Source organism: Mirounga leonina, unplaced genomic scaffold (assembly GCF_011800145.1).
Source record: "Mirounga leonina isolate KUSES-001 unplaced genomic scaffold, KU_Mleo_1.0 Mir_200, whole genome shotgun sequence".
Taxonomy (NCBI): domain Eukaryota; kingdom Metazoa; phylum Chordata; class Mammalia; order Carnivora; family Phocidae; genus Mirounga; species Mirounga leonina.
Window position 1 is genome coordinate 1904527 of NW_023270503.1, and position 26795 is coordinate 1931321.

A 26795-nucleotide genomic window follows, 5' to 3' on the forward strand; every position below is an offset into this window, starting at 1 on the left:
AAGAGAACGGATTTTGATAAAAGGTAGTGCCTGCTGCTAAGGAACAATAAAATTGGGTCCACCTGGTCTTTGCTCTGGTCTGTTTACCCAGGCTGAGCAGGCGCTGCTTTTTCTCCCTGCAAGTCGGTGTGTGCTCTGCCCTCTAGTGGTTTCCTTGCAATACAACAATGACCTTGAGTGTAACTAACCATAACTTAAGGGTTCTTTTCTTCCCTTGAATAGGATGGCCTTACAATGCTGGGCACTGGTGCACTAAGATTTCTGGAGCACTGACTCCTTCCCCAATCCGAGGCCTAAAACAGTGGTTTTCAAACTTGATGATGTACTTCTGATTCAGTAGTCTGTGGTGAGACCCAGGAATCTGAATTTTTAACAAGCTCCCCAGTTCATTCTGCAGGCCACATCTTGATGTAATGATTTGTAACAGCTCAATTCCCACATTTCCGTGGAATCCCAACCCAAGCACCCTTGAGCTTTGGGGAATCTGGGACCAAATTAGCCACTCCCTTTTGCCAACTTCAATATTGAGTTTCCTGGAGGTCATGGCTTGGATAGTCAGGGAGGGAAGCTGCAGCTGCCCAGGCAGTCAGCCCAGGCTGAGTGAGGTTAGTTCTTGCTGATCTGGCAGGGAGAAAACTGAAGGAAGCTAACATTTAGTGCACCAACTGTGGGCCAGATATTGTGCTAGGTGTTTTCAAATATAATCCTTTTTTAATACCTACAATAAACCGTGAATTTTTTTTTTGTGAAGATTTTATTTGACAGAGAGAGACACAGCGAGAGAGGGTACACAAGCAGGGGGAGTGGGAGAGGGAGAAGCAGGCTTCCCGCGGAGCAGGGAGCCCGATGAGGGGCTCGACCCCAGGACCCTGGGATCATGACCTGAGCTGAAGGCAGACGCTTAACGACTGAGCCACCCAGGCGCCCCTAAACCGTGAATTTATTATTCACTCTTTTGTAGATGAGGAAATTGAGGTGCAGAGATGTTGGGTATCTTCATCAAGTTCACAGCTGGTAAGGGCTGGAATTTGAATCCAAGTTTGTCTAATTCCATAATTCTCAACTGGGGGAGATTCTGGCTACCAGGGCACATCTGGTAATGTCCAGAGACACTTGTGGTTGTCCTAACTGCAGGGTAGGGGTGTTGCTAATTTCATCTAGGGGGCCAGGGATGCTGCTAAGTATGTTACAAACGACAGCCCCCACAACAAGAAATTATCTAGCCCAAAATGTCGATAGTGCTGAGGTTGAGAAACCCTGGACTCAAAGCCTGTGCTTTTGCTCTATGGGCTGGGAGGGTGAGGGGAGGGAGAGTTAGCAGAACAAAGTGGGGATAGGCCTACCCCAAAGGCCTTGGGTAGGAAGGGGATGGGACTTCCAAGATAAGGATAATGGATAATGGGGGCAGCTGGTGAGGTTTCTCTTTCTTCCAAGCTTGGCCAAGGCCCTGCTCAGTTTCTCCCAACCTTGCCAAGTCAGTCCTGGGACTTCACACTAAGTTTGTCCTGGAATGACCCTGACTCCCCAGCTCAGGGCTGGGGTAAAATATTTACCTGGGTCTTCCTGCAGGACTTCCCAGTCAAAGCCCCTGGTTCCTGGGATCAGTGCCTTCCACCTGCAGCCCCTGTGAAGGTCCACATTAGCACCCTTGCTGTGGAGGGTGAGAATATAAATAAAACAAGGGCCAGGTGGCATCTAGGGTAAAAGTGGAGTGAATGGGCAAAGCCAAGAGAGTCCTCTTAGCTGGTCCCTGTCTGGGAAGGAATAGGGCAACTTGAGTAGGGAGTAGGGGGCAAATGGCCTGGGGAGCAGGGTTCTGACCCCAGGAGGCTTGCTTTCCACAGCCATTCCTCTTCTCTAGGTTTGGTTTGCTGCTTCACTGGACCTTCCCCAGCACCTATTCCTGGAGCACCCACAGACACAGCCAGCCACCATTCTGGGCTTCCCCAATACTGGCCTCCTTCTAGACCTGCGGAGGCAGATCTGAGCTGACTGTGCAGACAGGAAATACCTCTCGTTCCAAGCTCAGAACCTCTGAAGAACTAACCAGCAGAGTGGGGGGGAGGGGGGGGGCGGCGAGAGGGAGGAGAGACACAATCTTGGAGTGAAAGCGGAAAGAACATACAAGCAGGTCCCCCATATCTGGGGTTCCATCTCCTTTCTTCCCTCACGACCCAAGAGGGTTGGGGCGGAGGCGCCGGGGTGGGGGTGGGGGGATAAGGGGATGGAGGAGGGCAGGCCTGGAGGAGGATGTGGTAACAGCTGATTCGTCCCCTGAGGTCACACTTTCCAACAATCAGCTGTTACTGGGGTGGAAGGCAGGAAGTTTCCTTAAAGGCACAATGTTCTGAACGCAGGCTCAAAATTCTGGAGCTCCTAGGAACCACAGCAATTACTTGGTGGTGCCCGTATTTAATACAGAGAAACTACCTCACACCCCAGACTCATCCTTCCGGCTCAGTTACTCTTACACTCAATTGGGAGCCTATGGAAAGGTCATGGACCCCCGTCCACACGTTCGTCTTTGGGGGAGCGGGGTGGGGGCGGGTGGGTGATAAATTGCCACGGGTCCCAGACTTGCCCCTTTAAATAAGCGGTTCAGCAGCTTTTGCCAAGTCATTGGGTTCCTCTCGATTTTGCCCATTCCCCGCCCCCCCCAAGGCTCTGATTGGCCCCTGGGGAAGGGGCAGCCTCCTCATTGGTCTCTACCTTTGAAATCCCTTCTAAGTAGGCCTGAGTCAGTGAAAGGCTTCTGGAGGGCGGGACAGATGGAGTATTAGGCAGAGGATGGGGTTGCTTACCAGTTGACACTTTGGCACGACCCATCCCCTAGTTTCCAACCACAAGTCTTGCTTCTGCCCTCAGGTGAAGACTGTACTATGAATCTTTTGTTAGGAGTCTGCGGCTTGAGAGGCTCTGTCTACGACTGGGACAAGACATACTCTACAAGAAAAGTCTCCTGGTTAGTAAGAGCCCGCCAGGAGAGGAGGACTAGATCTCTCCAGTGAAAGCTAGCACTAGGCGAGGTGGGCAGGTTTCCCTTCCCCAAAAACCCTCAGGAGTCCTCATCCAATGGAAGAGCCTGCTGCCCTAGAGGCTGATTTCCACCTTCAGTTCTACCCACTCCTGCTGCTTCGCCTGCTCCATTTTTCCCTAGAGAGCTATTGCTTAATGCGCAGAAGTCAGCGAATCCGTTTTGGGGTAGTCTTAAAAGAAGCACTCACGGCTCCCAAAAGGTGGGGCTGTAGCCCTTTAAGGACTTCGCCGGGATGGATTCAGAAATGAGTTTAAAAATGCCAACTCACAGAGCGCGCTGGATTCTGGGAACGAGGTGTCAGACCGAGAACTACATTGACCAGTGTGCACTGCAAACACACACGCCTTTACTTCCTTCTGCTCTTTAGGACTCTGGTTTGACGTAGCGCTCTCGAAGCAAGCGGCCTTAGGCGGAGGGCTCAGCCACACCCTTTCATCTATTGGCGAGCTCGTGAGTTGATGGGCGTGGCCTAGCGCAGCTCCACCAGGCAAAGGGGTGGCCTCCTTGCCAATCAGAGCTAAGACGCCCGGAGAGGCGGGACCTGGGCGAAGTGCTGGCGCCCCCGAGTGGGTGTGGTCACGCTGCCCAGCAGTGGGCGGTGATTGGCCCTGGGCGGTGCAATCGCAGCTTGTGCGTCACGACGCCGCCAGCTGATCGGAGACTGGAGCCGGTGTGTGCTGGGCGCAGGGAAGACACAGCGCCGCCGGCCGTGGGGAACGGACGCACTGATTTGCTCCCTTACCCTCAGCAACCCCCCCACCCAGCACCAGGTGGGTGTGAGCTGGGGTCCCGGTCGCACTGGAGGGAACCATGCTAATGGGGTAATGGGGGAAAGTAGGGTCCTGGTGGCCACACCCTGCCCTTCCGGGGGAGGGGTAAGGGGGCGGCGGGGGCAGGGAAGCCTTTGGGGAGAGGGGGCCTGGACTGGCTGGAGTAGTGTGGCAGGAGGTTTAAAGAAAGGGAACGGAACGACAGTCGTGGCGGAGGGTTTTGCAGAGTGGCTAGAAGGAAGACGAGGGGCCAGAGGGTTAGGGGCAGCTAACCTCGGCGCCTCCTGGTCAGCGGATACGAGAACTGGCCTCCCAGCTTGGGGAGGGTTTGGACTGGGCGGGTAGCGGGGAGGTAGTTTTCCTCTACTGGCAGTCAGTTGGTCAGGGCCAACTGAGCGCCCTGGCAGGGAAGGGGTCTCTGGGCGGGCCGGCCCCTCCTCTCGTTCCCTCCAGGGGATGTTATGTAAGGGGGGAGGGGAGAGGAGTAGGGGGCGGCGGTGCGGGGGCCTTATGCAACCCAAAGGTTAGGGTTTCACCGCGGTTGGTGGGGGAAGCGGGCTGGAGGAGGACCTGGAAACTCTAACCCCCCCTCCCCAGCCTAACTGGCCGTCTTGGGCCCAGAGAAGGTCACCTCTGCACCTCCCCCCAGCATGTCCGGTTGTGGGGCCCCTAGCCCAGGCCTGGCCGTGACCGCCTGGGAAGCCGGCTGGCTGGGTGGGGCGCCTGGGTTAGTCATCACTGGGCTCCCTCTCTCCCCACCTCTCGGCCAACTCTTGGCCCCTCCCTATGGCCTCTCGCTAGGCTATCGCCCCCACCTCCCTCCGGCCCTAGTTCCAGCCTCCAACTCATTTGGCCTGTCATCCTGGCTGTCAGACTGGGCTAGGAATTGTCAGGGTGCCAAAGAGTTGATGGAGCAGCTGGTCAGAGGGTCAGTGCCCTGGGCCCACCCCGCCCTGCAGCCAAGGGCACCTGCTTGGCACAGACTCTGAGCAGCCGTTGAGTCCTATGGGCTGAACAGAGCTGGCTCAGACAGAGGAGAGTGGGAAGGAGTTGGACTGGTCACCTGGGGGAAGGAAGATACCACAAAGTTCATGTCTCCCCAAGAGGGTTTTTGTAATTTGAAAACCTCCCGCCCCCACCCTAATTTTTCTTACCCTCTGAGTATAGACCTCTCAAGGCAAGACTGCCTTTGGCTCCTCACACTGGCATGGGCCATGCCCTTGGACTGAGTGTCAGCACGGACCCGCCCTCCCCAGCTCTAGGCCCTCAAGCCTGCCACGCCCCCAGCCCCCTCCCTGGGCCATGCTGCAGGGCCCGGCTTTTCCTGCTGATTCATGCGTTGGAACTGTGGGGGCGGGGCTTGGAACTTGGAACAAAGTTCAGACATGGAGGGGCCGGCAGACAGCCTGGAATTCATACCAGATGTACCCGGAATGCGCAAGCGGAATGCCTGGCATTTAAGAGTCTTGGGGAAGCTGCCCATCCACCCTGCCCATACCTCCCTCCCCTCCAGCCTTTGGTCCCCTGTCCTCTCCTCACAGTCCCTGGAGGCTCTGCTGACCTTCCAAACTCTAGACCTCCTCCCTTCCTCACTCTTCCCCAGATGTAGGCCCCCAAAACTCTTCCAGCTGAACTCCCTGATCACTGAACTCACATTTCTGGACCTAAGGTGTAACTTCTCACCTAGTACCTGGGCAACTGGTGGAGTATGTCCAGGGTTCTAAGTCCAGCCCTCTCTGAATGCTGAAGAGGCTCCATGGATAGCTGGGGCAAGGAGGGGTGAGAGCAGACCTGGGTCTCTACAGCCTTCGGTTCTGGAAAGAGGCACAAGGAAGTATGTTTAGAGCTGCCTCTTGCTTCTTACTGAAGTTAACCGCTCCTGCAGGCCCAGGTCAGAGCCAAGAACGCTTTGTTACAAGGTTGAGCATCTGTTGGAGCTGGACTTTGATGGCCAGTGGGACAGTGTCCCTGTGATATGGCCCTGCTCAGATCCTTCCCATTTTTTCTTCCTTTTCCTTTTAGGAGCGTGTCCCTCCCACATCCTCACCTGGCTGAGCCGCAGTAGTTCTTCAGTGGCAAGCTTTATGTCCTGACCCAGCTAAAGCTGCCAGTTGAAGAACTGTTGCCCTCTGCCCCTGGCTTCAAGGAGGAGGAGGAAGAGGAGAAGGAGCTGCTTTCCCCTTCATCTGGAAGGTGACAGAACTGGGGCTGGGAAGGTCCGAACAGTGGGAGGGAAGGGGACCTTGTTCAGTTGGAGAGCCTTCAGCCAGATTGGCCCAGCAAGAAAGAACAATTTCAGATTAGAGACCCTGGTTGGTTTGGGGAATAGATGGCTGTGACCAACCAAGGATAGTTGGTCTACACTGGTGTGACAAGAGGAGGATGATGACAGGAGCAAAGAAAACTGTCTACCCTTTTACCCAGATGTCTTTCTTGGCCCTCCTTCCTTGTCTCCCTTTCACTCCTACTGCCTTTCCAGGTGAGGTCCAAAGTAAATTTCTTCTTCAGGAAAAAGGTCATACCGAGACTCCCATCTGAGTAGTCATCCCCATGCTCTTACCTTTTCCTCTATTTCCTTGGACTGGCCTAGACTCTAGATTCAGGAATAATCACCTATGTGTGGGACCCTTAGACCTCTTGTCTCAGCTTCTCCACCTGTGAGATGGGGAATCACATGGTTGAGTATGCAGGAGGGAATCAGAAGCCTACTTCTACAGGCTACTCAGAGCCTGGGCTGTCCTCTCCCTGTGGGTGGGAACAAAACAGCTTTTCACATAAGCTACTGCCCCTCCCCCCCATCCATGAACACCATAACCGAAGGGGGTGCTAGGGTCAGACCAGTGCAAGGGGCCGGGAGGAGCTCAGTCTCTCCATTGACATCCCACCATGCAAAGGTGGCCCCAGGCTTCCTCTGCCACCCGAAACAGGACGGCAGCCCCTGATGGGGTTGCAACTGCTGTTCCTGTTTCTTTCCTCACTTTACCTTCCAGGATAATTTGTGAGACCCTGCTCCGGCTTGTGCAGGCAGACAGTTCTCTCCAGCAACGAGGAGAGGTGGGTTATGGGATGTGACCCCCTTTGGGGCATCAAGCAGTATAAACCTACCACCCCCCAGCTCCTGATGCAGTCTAACTCTTGGGGCTCAGGCTCTGGTGTGGTTCAACCATGACCCAGTCTCCCTGCCTGAAGGTGGCCAAATTCAGGGGCTGTAGGAAGCTGTCCTGTTGTGGAGCCGGAGGTGTGGAGATAGCGGGGTCCTAGTCTCCATTTATGAGAAACAGAGATTTAGGGGAGAGTAGATCATTGAACCCACCCTCCTGCAGCCTAAGCTGGATGTGTGTGGGACTGCGGTGGAGGGGGTGGGTAGACTGAGTCAACTCATAGTCTGCAACAAAGATTGCTCTGTCCCTGGACATTGCTTCCATCCTTTCTTCCCCTCCCCGCTTCGCTGGCCACAGAGTCTCCCTCCAGCCCCGGGTATGTGGCTCTGCCATCCTCACCCATCATGAAGTAAAGATGAGGAAGAGCAGCCTGGGGACACAGAGGCAGGCAGAAGACCAGTGAAGGACCAGGCCTGGAGAGCACAGGGCCCTGTCTGGGCACCCCGCAGAGGGGACCCATAAAGGGCAGGAGCACCCCAGGAGGAGGGAGGACAGCCAGCTCCCAGCCATCTGCCTCATTCACTATTTCTCTCCAGTGTTACTTACTGCCTCCCTCAGAGATATGAGACTGTATTAAATTGTCCTGCGGCTTCATTCTCCTACTTCTACCTCCCTACCCTGTAATTTTTATATAAAGCAGCCTCAAGGAACAAGAACCAGCTGTGAAAGGACATACGAAGGAAATTCATAGAAGAAATTCAAAATGGATAAAACCATGAAAAACAAAGTGTGTTTCATTAGTAATTAAAGAAAGACAAATATAGCTGAAAGCATTTTTCCCTTAGCAAACTATATTTTAAAAAAAGAAAGACCCAGTATTGGCAAAGTAATACTAAAATAACACTCCTATACATTGCATATGGGGGTGCAAACTGGTACGGCCTTCCTGGATGTCAGTTTGGTAATATGTCTCAAATACCCTAAAAGTTTCCATCGCCTTTGACCTAGTCATTCTACATTTGGGAATTTATCCTGAGAAAATAGTTAAAGATTTAGTCACAAGATGCTCATCCCAGTATTGCAATAGAGAAAATGAGAAGCAACTGTCTGATTGGGAATTCATTTCTTTTCTGCTGTAATGAAAATTTGCAATGGGGGATTGCTTAAGTAAATCATTGTATATCCATCCAGATGGTGTACCGCACAGCCATTAAAAGTCATGTAGAAGAACATTTGACTGGAAAGAAAAATGCTCTTTGAATATTAAGAAGGTTATAAAAATAATGTGTATTATGTGATCTCAATTTTGTTTTTTAAAAAGATGGGTATATTCTTGTATACATAAAACAGATGAAAAAGACAAAATGTTAATGGTGGTTATCTTTGCACAGTGGAACAAAGTCATTGTAATTCTCCTCTTTGGCTTTTCTGTAACTTTAAAATTTTCTATATTGTGTATGGTTTTCATGTAATAAAATTTAAAAGAATCAGTGTAATTTTTTTAAAAGCTTGGAGAGGCGGGTGTGGAGGAATCCAGGGGTGCCCCTAGCCCTTTGGACATAGTGGGGTTTTGGTGAAGAAAAGGGGTTGTGAGAATGTGGACAACTTCATTCTCTGGGAGTAGCTGGAATCTGCCCTTTCCATGTATGGCAACGGCGCTCTGAATTACTGGCTTTCAGCCCGCTAAGAGGTGTGGAGTGGAGTAAGGAAAACAGTAAAAACCTGTCACTCTTCAGGAGTTGGAAGATGGGGGAGGGGCGCAGATTTTCCTCTCCAGGCTGAAAGGTTCTAGAATCCTATCAGTCTTTGTTATTCTCTGATTCTGCCCCAACCTTGAGGTGACCCTGTGTGGCCTCTCCTTGCCGCCTCAGATTGGAAGAGGGGATTCTATTCACCTACAGTGTGCCAAGCCCTTGGGGGAGGGGTGCTTTTCAAGACTTCGGTGTTGAGTGGTTTCCTTTTGCCTCCCCTTCCTAATAGCAAGGCTCCTCTGTAGGCCCCCAAAAGTGGTTGGGGGAGGAGTCCCCGGTGGGTCGCCTCTCCAAAATGGGAGCTGTTGTTCCGTTTGAAGGTACAGCGTAAAGGAACAGGACTGTTGGAATCATAGGGTCGCTATGATGTGCTAAAGGTCTCCAAGGAAGCGAGGTCCCCCCACAGCTGGGACGGGGGGTGGTGCGGGGCAGGGCGGTGGCGATGTTTAAGCATGTGCGAGCGGGTGTGCGCTGGCCTCTACCTTCGGGTCGGGGAGGGTGCAGTGGGCAGAAGGATGACCAGCCGGTGAGAGGTTAGCGTGGGGAGAGGAGGTGAAAGACGATGGGGCGGGGCCTGTGGGAGTGTCAGGTGAGATTAGCAACCTATTGCTGGAGCTCCGAGGGGTTTGGGACCCATGGCGTTGGGGAAGACCCCTATCGACATGCTGGAAGTCCCCCTGAGCTCGGTCGCCAGGCTTGGTCCCCGGGAGCCCCCAACCCTCCATCGCCGGCTAGGGCGGGACGCGATCGGCTGCGGGGGCTCCGGGGCGTGGCCCCACGGCTGCTCCAATCGCCACCTAGCCGAGTGATGGGGGCGTGGTCAAACCCTGGAAAAGTTGGAGCGGATGCCAGAGGCGCGGTGGGCCGGGGAGGCCGAGGACCTGTTCCTGTCCGGAAGCCAGCGCGCAGTCCCCGCAGCTGGCATTGGATGAGTCCCGGCTGAGAGCGCAGGGGTCCAAGGGACTGAACCGGATCTAGCCCGCCCACCAGGCCATGGCGTCTTGGGGGCTCCTTGTGACCGGCGCCTCCTTCGCCGCCTTCCGGGGGCTGCACTGGGCGCTGCAGCTGCTGCCCGCGCCGGGATCCGCTGCCCAGGACCGTTGGAAGTGGCGCAACATCTGTGTCTCCCTGCTGCACAGCCTGCTCGCAGGGGTTGGGGCGCTGCTCGAGTGCGGGGTATAGAGGTTCGGGAGGCACCTGGGGAGGGGTGGAAAGCTGAGATTGAAAGACCCGGCGGGCACCTTCAAAATCGAAGCCGGACCTCGACAGTCTGACACCGGGTGGGGGTGTGAATGGGGGGGTGAGCGTGCACAGCGGGAGAATGGGGTCTGAGTCTGCACGATGCTGACCATGGTCCCCCCCCCCCTACAGGCTGTTGGTGTACCCTCAGATGGCTGCCGACCCGATTCACGGCCACCCGCCCTGGGCCCTGGTGCTGGTGGCTGTGTCCGTGGGTGAGTCTGCAGGGAATGCCGGGCCATTTGGTCGGGGAGCAACCTAACAATGGTAACTCCACGTCCCCTTTGCCCTCTCCATAGGGGTCAAATGTTTCTGGCAGCTTTGCTGAAGGAAACAGGACCCAGAAAAAGGAGGGGCTGAAGATTCCTCTCCAGGAGCTACAACTTAGGGGAGGCCTAATGCCTCTCCCCCTCGTGCCACACCCATAGGTTATTTCTTGGCCGATGGAGTTGACATACTGTGGAACCAGACCTTGGGCCAGGCCTGGGAACATCTGTGTCATCATTTGGTGGTGAGACTTGGGGAAAGGAGACACAGGAAGGGTGGTATGCTCAGGCTGGGGTCCCCAATTTCTCTTCAGGTTTCTGTCCAATGACTTCCCAGAGTCTCTGACCCCTGTGGGTGCTTGATCTCCCCAACCTTGGGCTGGTTTGGGGGAAGAGGATTGACTGCTAGCCCCAGCTGGAGTCTGAGCACTGCCTGAGTAGCTTGGATTCCCTGGGGGGTCCCATCTGATTGCAGAAATGTTGCATACGGAGCTTTCCTGAGAAAGGGGAGTCCCAGTATAGGGAGTGGGCGTGGGGCATGAAAGCCCAGGCATGGAAGTGTGCAGATGCTGCTGCTGCCCCAGGGGAGAGAGCCTCTGGGCCAAGGCTGCTCCTGTCCTATGGAAGGGTTATTTTAAGGCCATTCAGGCCCCAACATAAGGGTAAGTATAAAGGGCAGGTTTTTGATAGGGTGCCACAAAATGCTTGGGAGCCCCTGTCTTAAGGCCTGGGATATTGGTCCATGATGGGGGGGGGAGGTCATGGAGGGTCCTCTGACCTCTGACCCTGGTTCCTCAGGTAGTGAGCTGCTTCGGCACCGCCATTCCGTCCAGCCACTATGTGGGCTTCTCTATGGTGTCTCTGCTCCTGGAGCTGAACTCTGCCTGCCTGCACCTACGACAGTTGCTGCTGCTTTCTCACCGGGCCCCATCCCTGGCCTTCCGCATGGCCAGCTGGGCCACCCTGGCCACCCTGGTCCTCTTCCGCCTGGTGCCTCTGGGGTGGATGAGTCTGTGGCTGATCTGACAGCAACACCAGGTGCTGCCTCCTCTGGTCGTCCTTGGTGCAACTGGGCTGGTCACTGTGGGTGCCCTAAGCATCACACTGGGTGTCCGTATTTTGGTCAGCGATGTCCTGCGGTCTCAGCCTCATCCACCCATCCCTGGGCACAAGGAAAGCTTGTGAGCTTGTCACCAGGGATGATTGATGATGGTGAGCTTGTCACCAGGGATGATTCCACGCTCAGCCTGAAAGACTAGAGAGAGGCCTCAGGCTCCTCTTCTGCCAGTCCTGGGGGGGGGGGGTAGGGCCAGGACAAGGAGATGGTGGTGTACAGTGTACAGTCCTTCATTGGGGTAAGGACTGGACTGAATTTTCAGTATCTCGGTCCCTCTTCCAAGTCACTCACACCCCTCCCCCATTCCTAGGATCTGAGAAGAAATGCTGATGTTCATGGATGGGTGGGAAACTGGGCTGTTGTTCAGTGAATTCCATCATCAGATGACTGCTTCTTCCAGCAAACTAACTCGAGGTACGGCCAGTGCTACCAATAAGGGGTGGCAGGAGGCATGAAGCTAAGTGAAATTGCCAAGGACATCCTCTACTTTTAACGCAGGAACAGGTGAAGAAAGGTGAGGTCCTATTAGGACCGGAGAGATCTAATGTGGAGGGGGTGGGTTCAGAGGGAAGAGAGGTCTCACCTGCAACCAAATTCTAGCAGGGGGAGGAGGCCACAACAGGTGCTATCTGTAGCAGTAGGGATGGACGTACTAGTGGCCAAGAAACGGAAGAACTGGACCACTAGAGTCGCGGCTATTTCTGGTTCTCAAAGCCACACTACTGTGTTTGTACTTACTGCTAGTCCTACTGCCTTTTAAATTTTTAAAAAGCCCAGCATCTGCCTTTTAAATTTTCTTACTATCTCCTGACCTTTTCTAAGAAAATGCAGATTCTTTTTTTTTAAATATTTTCATTTTTTATTATTTATTTGAGGGAGAGAGAGTGAGAGAGCATGAGAGGGGGGAGGGTCAAGAGGGCAAAGCAGACTCCCCACTGAGCAGGGAGCCCGATGCGGGACTTGATCCCGGGATGCCAGGATCATGACCTGAGCCGAAGGCAGTCGCTTAACCGACTGAGCCACCCAGGTGTCCGAAAGTGCAGATCCTTAAAGGAATGAGCATGGGACTAGGTCTGTCTTCTTAGGACAGTACTGAAGTCCAGAGCCATAGCAGGGACTTAAACACCCATTCTGGGTGCCAAGTGTAACGTTTTCCAAGGTCCAGGCTTTCATGGAAGGATGAAGGCAGGGGTAGAAGTAGATGAGGGAAGGCTTTCACTTGCCTGCAGAGGGATTAAGGAATATCTGACCCTCTACTAGGATTCATTTGCAAGCTTGTCCTCTCCTTTCTCCCATGCAACTTTTTTTTTTAGAGGTGGGGGCAATAGGAGAGAGAGAGAGAGAGAGAGAATCTTAAGCAGGTTCCATCTCACAAACCTGAGATCATGACCTGAGCTGAAACCAAGAGTCAGGTGCTTAACCGACTGAGCCACCCAGGTGCCCCTGGGGTAATTTTTTAACCATCCAATTTTCATTCTCTCATCTCACTTAAGAGACAGGAAAAATTCTTTTTTTTTTTTAAATTTTATTTTTAAGTAAGCTCTACACCCAATGCCAGGCTTGATCTCACAACCCTGAGATTGTGACCTGAGCTGAAATCAAGAGTTCAACGCTTAACTGACTGAGCCATCCAGGCGCCCCTCTCCCCTACCACTTCTGCTGTCTTTTCTTTCCCCTATGGCACAAAATCTCTCCTTTCTTCAGGCAGAACAGCCAGGTTATGGAAAGTGTAAAGCAGATTAAGACTGCTATTCTACTAAACAATGGACAGAAAGAGATAACCCTTAATTATCCACAGAAAAGATACATGAGCAAAAGCAAGAGACAGGAAGATTAAAACAAAAAAATTCTGCCCAAAAGTTGAGCTAGAGAAAGACAAAAGGGATGATAGAAATAGACATACATAGATTGAGGGACAGAAAGAAAGAGAAGGATCACGTGTATCGAAGAGACAGAGGTGAAGAGAGATGGAGGGCAAGACAGGGAATCCCTGGCGAAATGTTAAGAAAGACTGTCATGGATGCTGACGGGAACCAAAGTCACAGAACTGGTAAAATGGGCATAAACAAAGAGGACAAGAAAAATAGAAATAAAAGCTGACAGGAAGGGACCCCAAGGGTGCAAGGCACAGATGGTCTAGACAGAGAAATAGAGTGAGTGACAAAGAGGAACAACCAGACTCAGGAGAGATGGAGGGAAGAGAGGCATTTTGAGAGATTGGCAGAGCGAGAGAAGAGAGGGGGGGAATAGAGATGAGGGGAATTAGTCAGGGGAGCTGAGAAGCAGAAGAACAGAAGGTGGAGGAGGCACTCAATGGAAAGATTCACTGGCAGAAAAAGAAAGTAGGAAATATGTTGAGTTGGAGACGGGCAGAAAGACAAAGGACAAACAGCTACAGTGCAAAACACAAAGAGCCTGACAGGAACTGATAGGCAGAGACTGGTAGGAAGATGAAGAGAAGTCAGAATCAGGGATGTAAACTGAGATGGAAGAATAGGCAAAGGGACTGAGGAGAACCACAGAGAGGGAAAGAAGGGGGTGGGGGCAGACTGATTAAATAAACATCCGAAGGAAGGGAGCACCTGGCTAGCTCAGTTGATAGAGCAGTGTGATCTCAGGGTTGTGAGTCTGAGCCCCAGTTGGGTGTAGAGATTACCTAAAAAAAATAAGATCTAAGAAAAAAAAAAAAAACCCAGACAAACAAAAATATCCGAAGGAAGGAACAAGGAAAAAGAGGAAATAGATGAAGAGAGGAAGAAAGAAAGAATAGAGATAGGGAAAATTTAAGGGGGGGATTGTGTGAGATGCCCATCATAGAGTCATTAAAGCACAAAGGGAAGAATAACAAATAGAGACTGAGGAGAAATTGCCACAGCTGGAAGCAAATACAGGCAGAACATAAGAGCAGAGATATTTCATGTAATCAGACAAAAGCCAGAGAGGTAAAGGTATAAGAGTTGAGATAGTAGAATTAGTAGAGTGAGAAATAGTAGAATTCTCTCAGAGTGTGTGTGTCCTTAATAGAAGTAGCATCTTCAAAACTCAGTCTGCCATCTTCACTGAATGTCTTGATTAAGAAAAACATTGTCTTGAGTTTTCAAAGAAAAAGAAATGTGGGGTGCCTGGGTGGCTCAGTTGGTTGAGCGACTGCCTTCGGCTCAGGTCATGATCCTGGAGTCCTGGGATCGAGTCCCACATCGGGCTCCCTGCTCGGCGGGGAGTCTGCTTCTCCCTCTGACCCTGCCCCCTCTCATGCTTTATCTCATTCTCTCTCTCTCAAATAAATAAATAAAATCTAAAAAAAAAAAAGAAAAAGAAATGTGGTGGGGCACCTGGGTGGCTCAGTCATTAAGCGTCTGCCTTCAGCTCAGGTCATGATCCCAGGGTCCAGGGATCGAGCCCCGCATCGGGCTCCCTGCTCAGTGGGGAGTCTGCTTCTCCATCTCCCACTGCCCCTGCTTGTGTTCCCTCTCTCACTGTCTCTCTGTCAAATAAATAAATAATAATTTTTTTAAAAAGGAAAGAAATGTGGCAAACCCATGGCAGGAATCTGTTCCCTAAGTATGTGTGGAGGTCAATATTGATTCATTGCAAGCCCTGCATGTTTTCTTTTGCCACTGTGAAATTCATGGTTCCAGTGAGTACCCTTCCAGGTAACAGCCGATAGTATCTCTGAGAGTTGTCAAGACCTTGACCATTATGGACATATGACTGTTTCTGTGGGTTAACTAGTAAAATTGGTACAGGAAGGGTGAGATTAGCTACTGGTGGGGGTAGGACAAAAGAGAACACCTGAAGAATTTGGGGTCACACAAATTTTCATCATGGTGACCCAGTGAAACTTCAGGAAGGCAGGACTGCATTATAATTATAATTGATTAAGTAGATATCAAGTAGACCAGTTATAGATAGTGTGGACAAGATATAGATGATGGGTCCTAGAGAGGCACGGTCAGTTGGGTCCCTAGAAAAGAGAAGCTCAAAAATGTAGAGGTTGGCAAATGCTACATTTGGCACCATGAGTTGGGTCACTGTGGCAGTGATCTGTCAGACCTCATCATGGCCTAGTGAAGTGGTCCCCAAGACTGATTCCATGCCACCAAGCTACTGGCTGATGAATTATTTGTCTTCTGGCACAGGGGAGTGACTTTCTTGGATGGGGGACATTGGTATTTTATAGTCTCGAAACACTATCCTGATCATAAATTAATAAATTGCTATGCAAATAATTGCATCAGTCTTTTGTGAATGCAGTCTCTTTGAGTCACTTCTTCTTGGCTCTAGTGGTCTGATTTATAATGAAACACTGGATTGTGGAAGCTTTGCTTTGGGAAGGTCTCCTCTTGGCACCAACTTTTTGATCTACAAAGCCCGCAAGTGTTCGAAGATCCTTCACTATCAAAAAGCAAACCCAATTTGTTCAGTGGAATGGGCTTAGAGCAAGCAAATGGATTCAGACAATTTAGACTGATTTTCAATGCCAAGGTTTGAAACCCAAAGAATCTTTCAGCCAAATTAATCTTGAGTTAACAAGAAAATTAAACAGAAATCTCCATAACTGAGTTGTCAAGGCTTTATCTTATATAAAATCTGGATGTGTCAGGCTGAAAATTAGGAGCCCTCACTTAGCAGGAAAGTACATAAGGGAAGCTATTCTTTAAAGAACTGCTCTTGTATTGAAATGAAATGTTTGCTTGGAATCACTAACCTAAATTCACAGCATCCCGAGCTGAACATCTCTTGTGCTTCTCCCACATGTCACTCACCTTTTATGCTTTTTCCTATTTAACCCCACTCGATAGATAGAGACTAATCCCATTATTTGGATGAGAAAACTGAGGCTCAGAGAGGTTAGATAATTTGCTCAGTTTTACCCAACTAGTTAGTGAGTGACAGGGTCTGGACTCAAACCCATTTTTTCCCCATTACATCACCTGTGGCCAACGTCTGCTATTTTTGCCTGCCTAGCACTGTAGAGATTTTCCTTTAAAAACCACCCCTCTGGGGCACCTGGGTGGCTCAGTCATTAAGCGTCTGCCTTCAGCTCAGGTCATGATCCCAGGGTCCTGGGATCGAGCCCCGCATCAGGTTCCCTGCTCTGCGGGAAGCCTGCTTCTCCCTCTCCCACTCCCCCTGCTTGTGTTCCCTCTCTCGCTGTGTCTCTCTCTGTCAAATAAATAAAATCTTTAAAAACAAAAACAACAACAACAAAAACCACCCCTCTTTCATGCCCCTGTCCATGGGCATGTGACCTAGGCCTAGCCAATCAAAACACCGTATCGTCTTTCCCTGAAATGAGTTCATGACACATAAGTAGAGCTTCGGAACCTCAGCACCTTGACTTCTGCTAGAACTTTTGGGTAAGATACCCCATGTGTGCTAACATTGCTAAGCCAGTAGGATGCAAGAGAGCTTCCCTGAGCATGAAGCAACCACAGAAAGAGGGGGCACAGATGGAGATTTCTATCGTCATTTGAGTATCTAGATCAAACTCTGCCTGAAGCCAGAACTTCCCTGGCATTTCAATTACACAAGCCAAAAAACTTTTGATTTGCTTACGTGAGTATGGGTTCAGTTTGTTTTCCCTTGTAACTGTGAGTTTGTTGTTGTTTTTTTTATAAAGTAGGGTGAAAGACGTCCTTTTTTTTTAAAGATTTTTTACCTATTTATTTGACAGAGAGAGACACAGCGAGAGAGGGAACACAGGCAGGGGGAGTGGGAGAGGGAGAAGCAGGCTTCCCACCGAGCAGGGAGCCCGATGTGGGGCTCGATCCCAGGACCCCGGGACCATGACCTGAGCCGAAGGCAGACGCCCAACCGACTGAGCCACTCAGGCGCCCCTCTCCCTCTTTCAACATCACCGTTACTCTGCTGGTTACTTGCTCCCCTCAGCAGTTTGTCCAAACATTGTTTGCTTCAAGCTCCTGCCCTTCCTTCCCTAACCTCAGCTCTTCCCCAAATCCAAAGGTTTCCACCCTGACAGCAAGCAAGGGTGTGGAACTGGGGAGGTCGAGGGGATGTGGGCAGGGAAACAGGGGGCACGGCCTAGGTAGGGCAGCTACAACAGCCCTTCCTTGACATATACTGAATTCTAAAAATTCATAATGAATTTTGCATTCTGCTTCAAAGTCTCTTGCTATGTTTTCATATAAAATACCATATGAAATTACTTAGAAGTTATAATACTTTTTTAAAAAAGATTTTGTTTATTCATTTGACAGAGAGAGAGAGCACACAAGCAGGGAGAGTCGAAGAGGGAGAGGGAGAAGCAGACTCCCCACCAAGCAGGACCCTGGGATCATGACCTGAGCCGAGGCAGACCTTTAACTGACTGAGCCACCCAGGCGGCCCAAGAAGTTATAATACTTGATTTAAAATTTTTTTACAGAGGCGACTGGTGGCTCAGTCGGTTAAGTGTCAGACACTTGATTTCAGCTCAGATCATGATGTCAGGCTCCCCGTGTCAGGCTCTGTGCTGGTCATGGAGCCTGTTTGAGATTCTCTTCCTTGCCCTCTGCTCCTCCCCCACTTCTCTCTCTCTCTCTCAAAATAAGTAAATCTTTAAAAAAAATAAATAAAGGGGCTCCTAGTGGCTCAGTTGGTTAAGCATATGCCTTCATGCCTTCTGCTCAGGTCATGATCCTGGGGTCCTGGGATCCAGCCCTGAGTCAGGCTCTCTGCTCAGCAGAGAGTCTGCCCGCTCCCTCTGCCCCTACCTCCCACTTGTGCTCTCTCTCTGTCAAATAAATAAATAAAATCTTTTAAAAATAAATAAATAGGCATGCCTGGGTGGCTCCGTCAGTTAAGCGTCTGCCCTCAGCTCAGGTCATAATCTCGGGGTCCTGGGATCGAGCCCTACATCGGGCTCCCTGCTCAGCGGGGAGTCTGCTTCTCCCTCTGCCCTTCCCCCTGCTCATACGCTGGTGCTCTTTCCCTCTCTCTTAAATAAATGAATAAAATCTTAAAAGTAAATAAATACATATGTGTGTATATATTATGTGTGTGTATATATATATATACATTATATATATATATATTTTTTTTTTTACAAAATATCAAGTGAAATTGTCAGTTTTATGATCCAGGAAGATGTGCCCATTTTATTCTGTGTCTCCAGCTATTACTGGCACCACTTTTCTTCATTTCTCCTTTTTTTTTTTTTAAGATTTTATTTATTGATTGATCAGAGAGAGAGAGAACACAAGCAGGGGGAACATCAGGTAGAGGGAGAGGGAGAGGGAGAAGCAGGCTCCCCGCTGAGCAGGGAGCCCGATGCAGGGCTCGATCCCAGGACCCTGGGATCATGACCCGAGCCAAAGGCAGACACTTAACGACTGAGCCACCCAGGCGCCCCCAGTCTGTGATTGTTAAAATGCAAATCTGATCGTGTCATTTTCCTGCTTGATGCCATCCAGATGCTCCTCTTTCTTTTTAAGATAAAGGCATGACTCATGATGTGGCTTATAGTGTTCTGCATGATCTACCCTTGTCTACTCTCCAGGCTCATGGTACTTTGTGTTTGGCTATTTCACTCTTTCTTTCTCAGGACCTTGTACAGGCAATGGCCAATGCCTGGTAGGCTTCCCATTATCCCCTGCTCCCATCTTTCTGGCTCCCCTCCTCCTACCCCACACCCTACATCTTATATACTCTCACTTTTTCTTTTTTTCTTTGTTCTTTTCTTCTTTTTTACATTCTCATTTTTCAGTACTCATTTCTTTTTTTTTTTTAAGATTTTTTTTATTTATTGAGGTACTTGGGTGGCTCAGTCAGTTAAGCGTCTGCCTTCAAGGGCTCAGGTCATGATCTCGGGGTCCTGGGATCAAGTCCCACATCGGGCTCCCTGCTCAGTGGGGAGCCTGCTTCTCCTCCTCCCTCTGCCTGCTGCTCCCCCTGCTTATGCTCTCTCTCAAATAAATAAATAAATGAAATCTTTAAAAAAAAAGATTTTTTTATTTACTTGAGAGAGCAAGAGCGGGGGTGGGGGGAGGGAGGAGCAGAGGGAGAGGGATAAGCAGACTCCACACTGAGCACGGAGCCCAACATGGGGCTCTATCTCACCACTCTGAGATCATGACCTGAGCCAAAACAAGAGTCGGGTGCTTAACCAACTGAGCCACCCAGGCACCCCTCAGTGCTCATTTTCAACATGTCTTTTTCCAAAGAAATGCCCATGACCCTCCCCCTATAATTAGGTCAAATCTCTCTGTACTTTTCATTGGAAGTACTTATTGCAAGTTTAATTAAAGAACCAATTATGCACATTTGAGGAAAGCCTCTAACATGGTATATATAGTAAAAGAAAAATGGGGGAAAACACACAGAAAGCAGAGACTATGCATGGAGAATAAAATTTCAGAAAAGCTCTTATTGTTTTCCTCAGAGAGACCAGGAAATATATTGTAACCATGAAATAAGAACTAGCAAAAAAAAAAGACATTCAGAGAAAACCAAAAAGAGTACTTTGAAATTAAATGTAATACTGGAAATGAAAAATTCATGGAAGAGTTGGAAGAGAAAATTGAGCGAATTTTCCAGAATTAGGAGAGAAAAGATGAGACAATCATGGGACCAGTGCAGGAGACCCAACATCAAAATAATGGGACGAAGTGCCTGGCTGGCTCAGTCAGTAGAGCATGCTACTTTTGATCTCAGGGTTGTGAGTTCAAGCCCCATGTTGGGTACAGAGTTTACTTTAAAAAATAATAATGGGAGGGGCGCCTTGGTGGCTCTGTTGGTTAAGCGTCTGCCTTTGGCTCAGGTCATGATCCCAGGGTCCTGGGATTGAGCCCCGAATCGGGCTCCCTGCTGAGCAGGGAGTCTGCTTCTCCCTCTCCCTCGGCCCCTCCCCCTTCTTGTGCTCTGTCTCTCTTTCTCAAATAAATAAATAAAATCTTTAAAAAAATAGAAAAATAAAAAAATAATAATAATCGGAGTCCCAGAAAGAGAGAACTGAGAAAAAAAGAGAAAGAAAATCATTAGTGAAGTAATGAAAGACAACTCCTCAAAACCAAAGAACATGAGTTGCGGTTATTACATATTGAGGGGTCCGTGGAATGCCCAGTCTAGTGAAAGAAGATAGATTTACATCAAGCAACATTGTAGGTAAATTTCAGGACATTGAGATTAATGTTCTAGAGGGGAGGGAGAGTTACATACAAACACTGGGAATAAAAATGACTTTGGAATTCTAAACAGCACACTGGAAGCTAAAAGGTAACGGAGTGATGTCACCAAAAATTTGAAGGAAAATTATTTCAAAGTAGAATTTGATACCCAGCCAAACTACCAATCAAGTGTGAGGGTTATCCCCCCAAATTCATTTTCCATGCACCCTTTTCAGGTAACTACTAGAAGATACACTTCACCAAAAAAAAGGGGGGGAGTTAAACAAGAAAGAGGAGCACACAGATGAAGAAAACAGGAGAATCAAGATAAAAGAGAAGAAAGGACTTTCCAGGATGATATTGAATGGGGATCCTAGGAAGAGAGCTGTACAATAAGCAAGCAGAGAGGGAAGCTGGCATACTACAGTGGGTCATAAAGCTCTGGAAGGTACCTTTTGGAAAAGGTGAAACTGATAGGCTGCCTTATATGTCTGCATATTTGAGAAGAGATTTAAAACTAATGAGGAGCCAGGGGAGTAATTGCCAAAGAGTCTATAGAAAACTGAACAGATGCATCTGTCAACTATAGACAAAATGAACAGTTGCTTAGGAAAGGAAATGCAGTCATTGTTGACTACATGAATGAGCTGCGAATCTGTGCATAACATTTGTATAGACAGGCATAATAAAGTTTTTTTGTTTGTATGGTTTTGTTTTGTTTTGTTTTACATTAAAACCTCACGTGAATTACTGATGATAGACACACAAATGGCAGGTGAAGGTGAGTGCACTAAACAGGGGGACAGGAGAGGTAATAACTTAGGGGGAAGGTTCAGGAGAGGTGTAGATTCTCAGACTATGTTTGACCAGTTAAGAGACTTTAAGAGAAGTTCTTAACTCTTTTATCTAGATTCTCCCCTATAGGCTGGATCCTTAGCAAGAGGAAAACGTCTGCCCAGGAGGTGGGCCTTGGCACAGCCCTCTGTACCTGGGGAGTGAGGAACTAAATGAGAGTCTCGGAGGCTGGGCACTCACCCAATACTGCTATGTCCTCCTACAGCAAGTGGGGAGGGAACCTGAGGTTGTGGCTTCCAGAGCCAGACTGCTTGGATTACAATCCCAAACCTGCCACTTATTAGCTATGTGGACTTGGGCAAGTTACTTGATTTTTCTGTGCCCCAGTATCCTCATCTGTGCAATGGAATGACAGTAATAGGATTATCATGAGAATTAAATTAATTAACATGTGCAATGTGCTTAGAAAAGTGCCTAACACAGAGTATAAGGGCTGGCTATTGTTATTACATGCACAATTACATAAACACTGCTTATAAATCTTTCCAAAATTATTCAATAACCAGATTGGGAGAATGGTAGTGGGAAGGATATACATATATTTGGGAGGCTAGCGGGGAGAGTTGGATCTCTATTTTCTGTAGTGGAAAGTAAGTAAATCTCTGAAAGCAAAAGATCAACCACAGCAATACAGGGACACCTGGCTGGCTCAGCTGGCACAGCATGTGACTCTCAATCTCAGGATTCTGAGTTCAAGCCCCATGTTGGGCGTTGAGCCTACTTAAGAAAGGTAGCATTACACACTTATGTGGAGATATGAAAATAAGCGCCAAAATGATCGGCTAAAATTGGTGAAAGTGATTTTCTTTGGAGAGGGAGAAATGGGCAGAGGGAATATTAGGCAGCTGTTCTTTGTAACAAATTCTATGAGACTGTATAACTTTGTAAAAACTGAAACTAAAAACATTAACTGTATAACTAGCTATTTAATATCCCCATCTAGAATGCAAGCTCCCAGCAGGGATAGCCTCGGTCTGGTTGGCTGTCTTCTGTATCCTGGTACCCTGGCAAGGCCAGCACCTGGAGGTGTGTGTTAAACTTTTGTAGAAATAAATCTTTAAGTGAATGTATGCTTTGAAAAGACTTACTGCGTTGTATAGGACTTTGGACAAGATAATCTCTGATGTCTCTGCCAGTTCCATGATTTTTTTTTAAAGATTTTATTTATTTATTTGAGAGAGAGAAGGAGAGTGAGAAAGCATAAGGGAGGGGGAGGGTCAGAGGGAGAAGTAGGCTCCCCACCGAACGGGGAGCCCGATGCGGGACTCGATCCCGGGACTCCAGGATCACGACCCGAGCTGAAGGCAGTCGCTTAACCAATTGAGCCCACCCAGGCACACCAACGATTTTTTTTTAAGATTTTTTAAAAAGATTTATTTATTTTGAGAGAGAGAGAAAGTGTGTGTGTGTGCAAGCAGGGGCAAAGGGAGAGGGAGAGAGAGAGAATCTCCAGCAGACTCCCTGCTGAGCTTGGAGCCTGCCACTCCTTGATCTCATGACCCTGAGATCATGACCTGAGCCGAAACCAAGAGTTGGACGCTCAACTGACAGCCAACCAGGCACCCCTCTGCCACTTCTATGACTCTAATCTACCTTCCTCCTTATCTCAATTTCTCTTAACCCTCTTGCTACAGTCCAAATTCTTGTTTTTCTTTTATGCCTAAATTTTCAAAAGAATGGTTGATTCCCATTGTCTTCATTGTTTTATGAACCTCCTTGGCAACCAGGAACCTTACTGTCCCATTATTTTTCTGAAACTGCTCTCCTCGCTCAGAGAATTCTTTCTTGCCAAGATCATGTCCTTTCTCTGTCTTCCTCTACTTCTTGCATCATCTAACACGGTAGAGGGTTTCCTTTTCTTCAAGCTCTTCCTTCCTATGGGCCTCTCCCAACCTTTCCAGCTATTACTTCCCTGGCTTTTTCCGGCATCCTCCTGTTCCAGACTGTGTCTCTGGGCTTCCTCATCTGACTTTCTGTCATTCTTTTTATGGCTTTAGTATCAGCTTTGGTCTGTTGATTGAATATCTAGTCTTAGCTTCCAGACTCAACACTTGTGTATTTCTAGCCAGAGGACTCCTTCATTTATATAACCCACAATCACCTTCAAGTCCAGTTTTTTTTTTTTTTAGATTTTATTTATATATTTGAGAGAGAGAGAGAGCACGAGAGAGAACATGAATGGGGGGAGGAGGGTCAGAGGGAGAGGGAGAAACGAGTCCTACCCAGGCCTCAATCCCAGGACCTGAGCCAGGCAGATGCCCAACTGACTGAGCCGCCCAGGTACCTCTCCAAGTCCAGTTTTAAACTCCATAAACAATGAGGAGACTGGTTTGGATGTAATGAATGGTCCATAACAATGACAGGTAATATTTTCTGTTCAGATCTGTTCTCAGCTTTGTCGCTTTGCTACTCAACTGAGCTTCGTCAGACTAACTCAGACTATGTTTGACCAGTTAAGAGACTTTAAGAGAAGTTCTTAACTCTTTAAGTCTTAAAGTTTCTTCATTTGTAAGTTATTCCATTTACAAAAATGTTTTCCAGCTTTAAAAGAAAAAGCTTGGAAAACATTGGCAAATAGATCAAATTACTGGCAGAGTCAAAATGCTGCCAAAGCTCTGGAATTCAAGACCAACTACAGCTTAGGCCAGATTTTCCCATCCAACATTATGCTTCTTAGAGATGATATAGCAGTATGGTTAAGAACATAAGCTCCAGGGGCAGCTGGCTGGCTCAGTTGGTAGAGCATGCGACACTTAATCTCAGGGTCATGAGTTCAAGCCCCATGTTGGGGGCAGAATTTACTAAACAAACAAACAAACAAACAAAAAACCCATATGTTCTGGATCCAGTTGCTTATGGTGAGATAAAATCTTTTCTTTCCTAGATTTTATTTATTTATTTATTTGACGGAGAGAGAGAGAGCACAAGAAGGGGGATCAGCAGGCAGAGGGAGAGGGAGAAGCAGGCTTCCCGTGGAGCAGGGAGCCCGACGTGGGGCTCGATCCCAGGACCCTGGGATCATGACCTGAGCCCAAGGCAGACGCTTAACCTACTGAGCCACCCAGACGTCCCTAAATAAATAAAATCTTAAAAAAAAAAGAGCAGCTACCTTGTTGGATTATTGTGACAATTAAATGAACTAATGCATATAATGTTGTTAGACAAAACCTGACACATGCTTTGTGTAATTAGCCATGTGACCCGAGGCCGATTACTCAATCATTCTGAGCTTGGGTCTCTCATCAGTAAAATGGGTATAATAATAATAACTATCTTCTAAGGTTGTTTCGAGGATTAAATTAGTTTATTTATTTATTAGCTTTTTATTTTGAAATGATTTTAAGCTCACATTAAAATTGCAAAAATGGCACAGAGAGCATAAAGATAAACATATAGATCAATGGAATAAAACAGTGTCAAGAAACAAACAAATGGTCAACTGATTTTTGACAAAGGGGCCAAGACAATTCAAAACTGAAAAAATAGTCTTTTTAGCAAATGGTACTGGGACAACGGAATACGCACATGCAAAAGAATGCATTCGGACCCTATCTCACACCACACACAAAAATCAACTGAATGTGAATCATAGATCTACATGTAAGAGCTAAAATTATACAACTATTAGAAGAAAACACAGGAGTACATCTTTGTAGGCTGGATTAGGCAATGGTTTCTAAGATTTGACACCAAAGTCATAAGCGATAGAAGATTTGATAGGTTGAACTTTATTTAAATTAAAAACCTTTGATCTCCAAACAACCCATCAAGAAAATGAAAAAATAACCCTAAGAGTGAAAGAAAATTTTTGCATATCAAATAAAGGACAGGGGACTTGTTTTGTTTTGTTTTTTTAAAGATTTTATTTATTTGAGAGAGAGACAGAGAGAGCATGAGCAGGGAGGAGAGGGAGAAGCAGGCTCCCACTGAGCGGGGAACCCGACATGGGGCTCAATCCCAGGACCCTGGGATCATGACCAGAGTTGAAGGCAGACACTCAACCAACTGAGCCACCCAGGCGCCCCAAGGACTTGTATCTAGGATAAAGAACTTCCAGAACTCAATAATAAAAAGACAACACAATTTTAATATAGGCAAAGGATCTGAATAGACATTTCTCCAAAGATTTATATATGTATATAAATTTATATATGTATATAAATTTATATACGTATATGTATATATGCGTATGTGTGTGTACGTGTGTATATTTTGAGGATGAACCTCAAAAACATGCTAAGTAAAAGAAGCCAGTCATGAAAGATCACTATTGTATAGTACTAATTATAAGAAATGTCTAGAGCAGGCAAAACTATAGACTCAGAAAGTAGATTAGTGGTTGCCTAGGGCTGAGGAGTAGGAGGTAGGAGGACTTGGGCAGTGAGTGCTAATGGGTACAAGGTTTCTTTTTGGGATGATGAGAATGTTCTGGAACTAGATAGTAATGATAATTCCACAACTCTATAAATATGCTAAAAATCATTGGATTGTACACTTTAAACAGGTGAACTTTATGGAATGCAAATTATATCTCAATAATACTGTTTAGAAATAGTACAGGGGCACCTGGCTGGCTCAGTCAGTAGAGAACATGACTCTTGATCTCAGGGTTGTGAGTTAGAGCCCCACGTTGAGTGTAGAGATTACTTAAAAATAAAATCTTAAAAAAAAAAGAGGGGTGACTGGGTGGCTCAGTTGGTTAAGTGTCCTACTCTTGATCTCAGCTCAGTACTTGATCTTGGAGACAGAAAAAGAAATAGTACAGAGAGTTCCCATGTACCTTTCACCCACTTGGGAACTTCTTACATGACCAGAGCAGAAAAATCAAAACCAGAAATCGACATTAGTACTTTTAACAAAACCACAGACAATAGTAGGATATTACCAGGGTTTATTTATTTATTTATTTTAAGATTTTATTTATTCATTCGAGACAGAGATACAGAGAGAGAGAGAGAGTACGAGCAGGGGGAGAGGCAGAGAGAGAAGTGGCTCCCCACTGAGCCAGGAGCCGGACACGGGGCTCGATCCCAGGACCCTAGGATCATGACCTGAGCCGAAGGCAGATGCTTAACCCTCTGAGCCACCCAGGCGCCCCATTACCAGGGTTTAGAACAATACCGGCCACACAAGTAAACCTTATACAGGTGGAAGGACTTCATGACAATGACAATGATGAACATAATAATAATGATGGTGGAATTTCTACTGTGGCCCGTCTGATTGGCTGGCTGGTTTCAGAGCTGCCATATTGGTTCTTCTTTCTAAACTCCAACTCTAGCAGTGTCTACCACTTGGGATTCCTTTTTCCTTCCTCATTCTTTATTCCATCAAATCCTTCATACCCACCCATTTCCATCAAATCTTTACTAATGCTCCTCTTCCTTCTGTGACTGTGAATCTCCGCACCAGCCAGCCCTTGCCTGAACTCTTCTTTGCATTTTTCTCTATTATTTCACCTTTGAGTCCTAAATTCTCAGCCAGATTGAGAGGTTTATCAGTTACAATTCCTCTGCATCCTCCACAGTAAACTGTGTGAGTTCAAACAAACT

General features: G+C 48.0%; 1 protein-coding gene across 5 annotated transcripts; it reads left to right on the forward strand.

The window, feature by feature from the left end:
• The first annotated feature begins 3568 nt into the window (after positions 1-3568).
• Positions 3569-12107, forward strand: TLCD2 (TLC domain containing 2). Of its 5 annotated transcripts, XM_035027571.1 has the most exons (5): positions 3575-3807; positions 5830-6000; positions 10031-10113; positions 10327-10409; positions 10963-12107. In XM_035027571.1, the coding sequence occupies exons 3-5, from the start codon at positions 10050-10052 to the stop codon at positions 11188-11190; spliced, it is 375 nt and encodes a 124-aa protein (XP_034883462.1). In that variant the 5' UTR covers positions 3575-3807; positions 5830-6000; positions 10031-10049; the 3' UTR covers positions 11191-12107. The 5 variants fall into 5 exon arrangements, 1 of the variants encoding a protein (XP_034883462.1); XR_004683259.1 differs by lacking the exons at positions 3575-3807; positions 5830-6000 and adding an exon at positions 9302-9835; XR_004683260.1 differs by lacking the exons at positions 10031-10113; positions 10327-10409; positions 10963-12107 and adding an exon at positions 6798-8643 and having other exon boundaries at positions 3569-3807.
• Positions 12108-26795: the final 14688 nt, after the last annotated feature.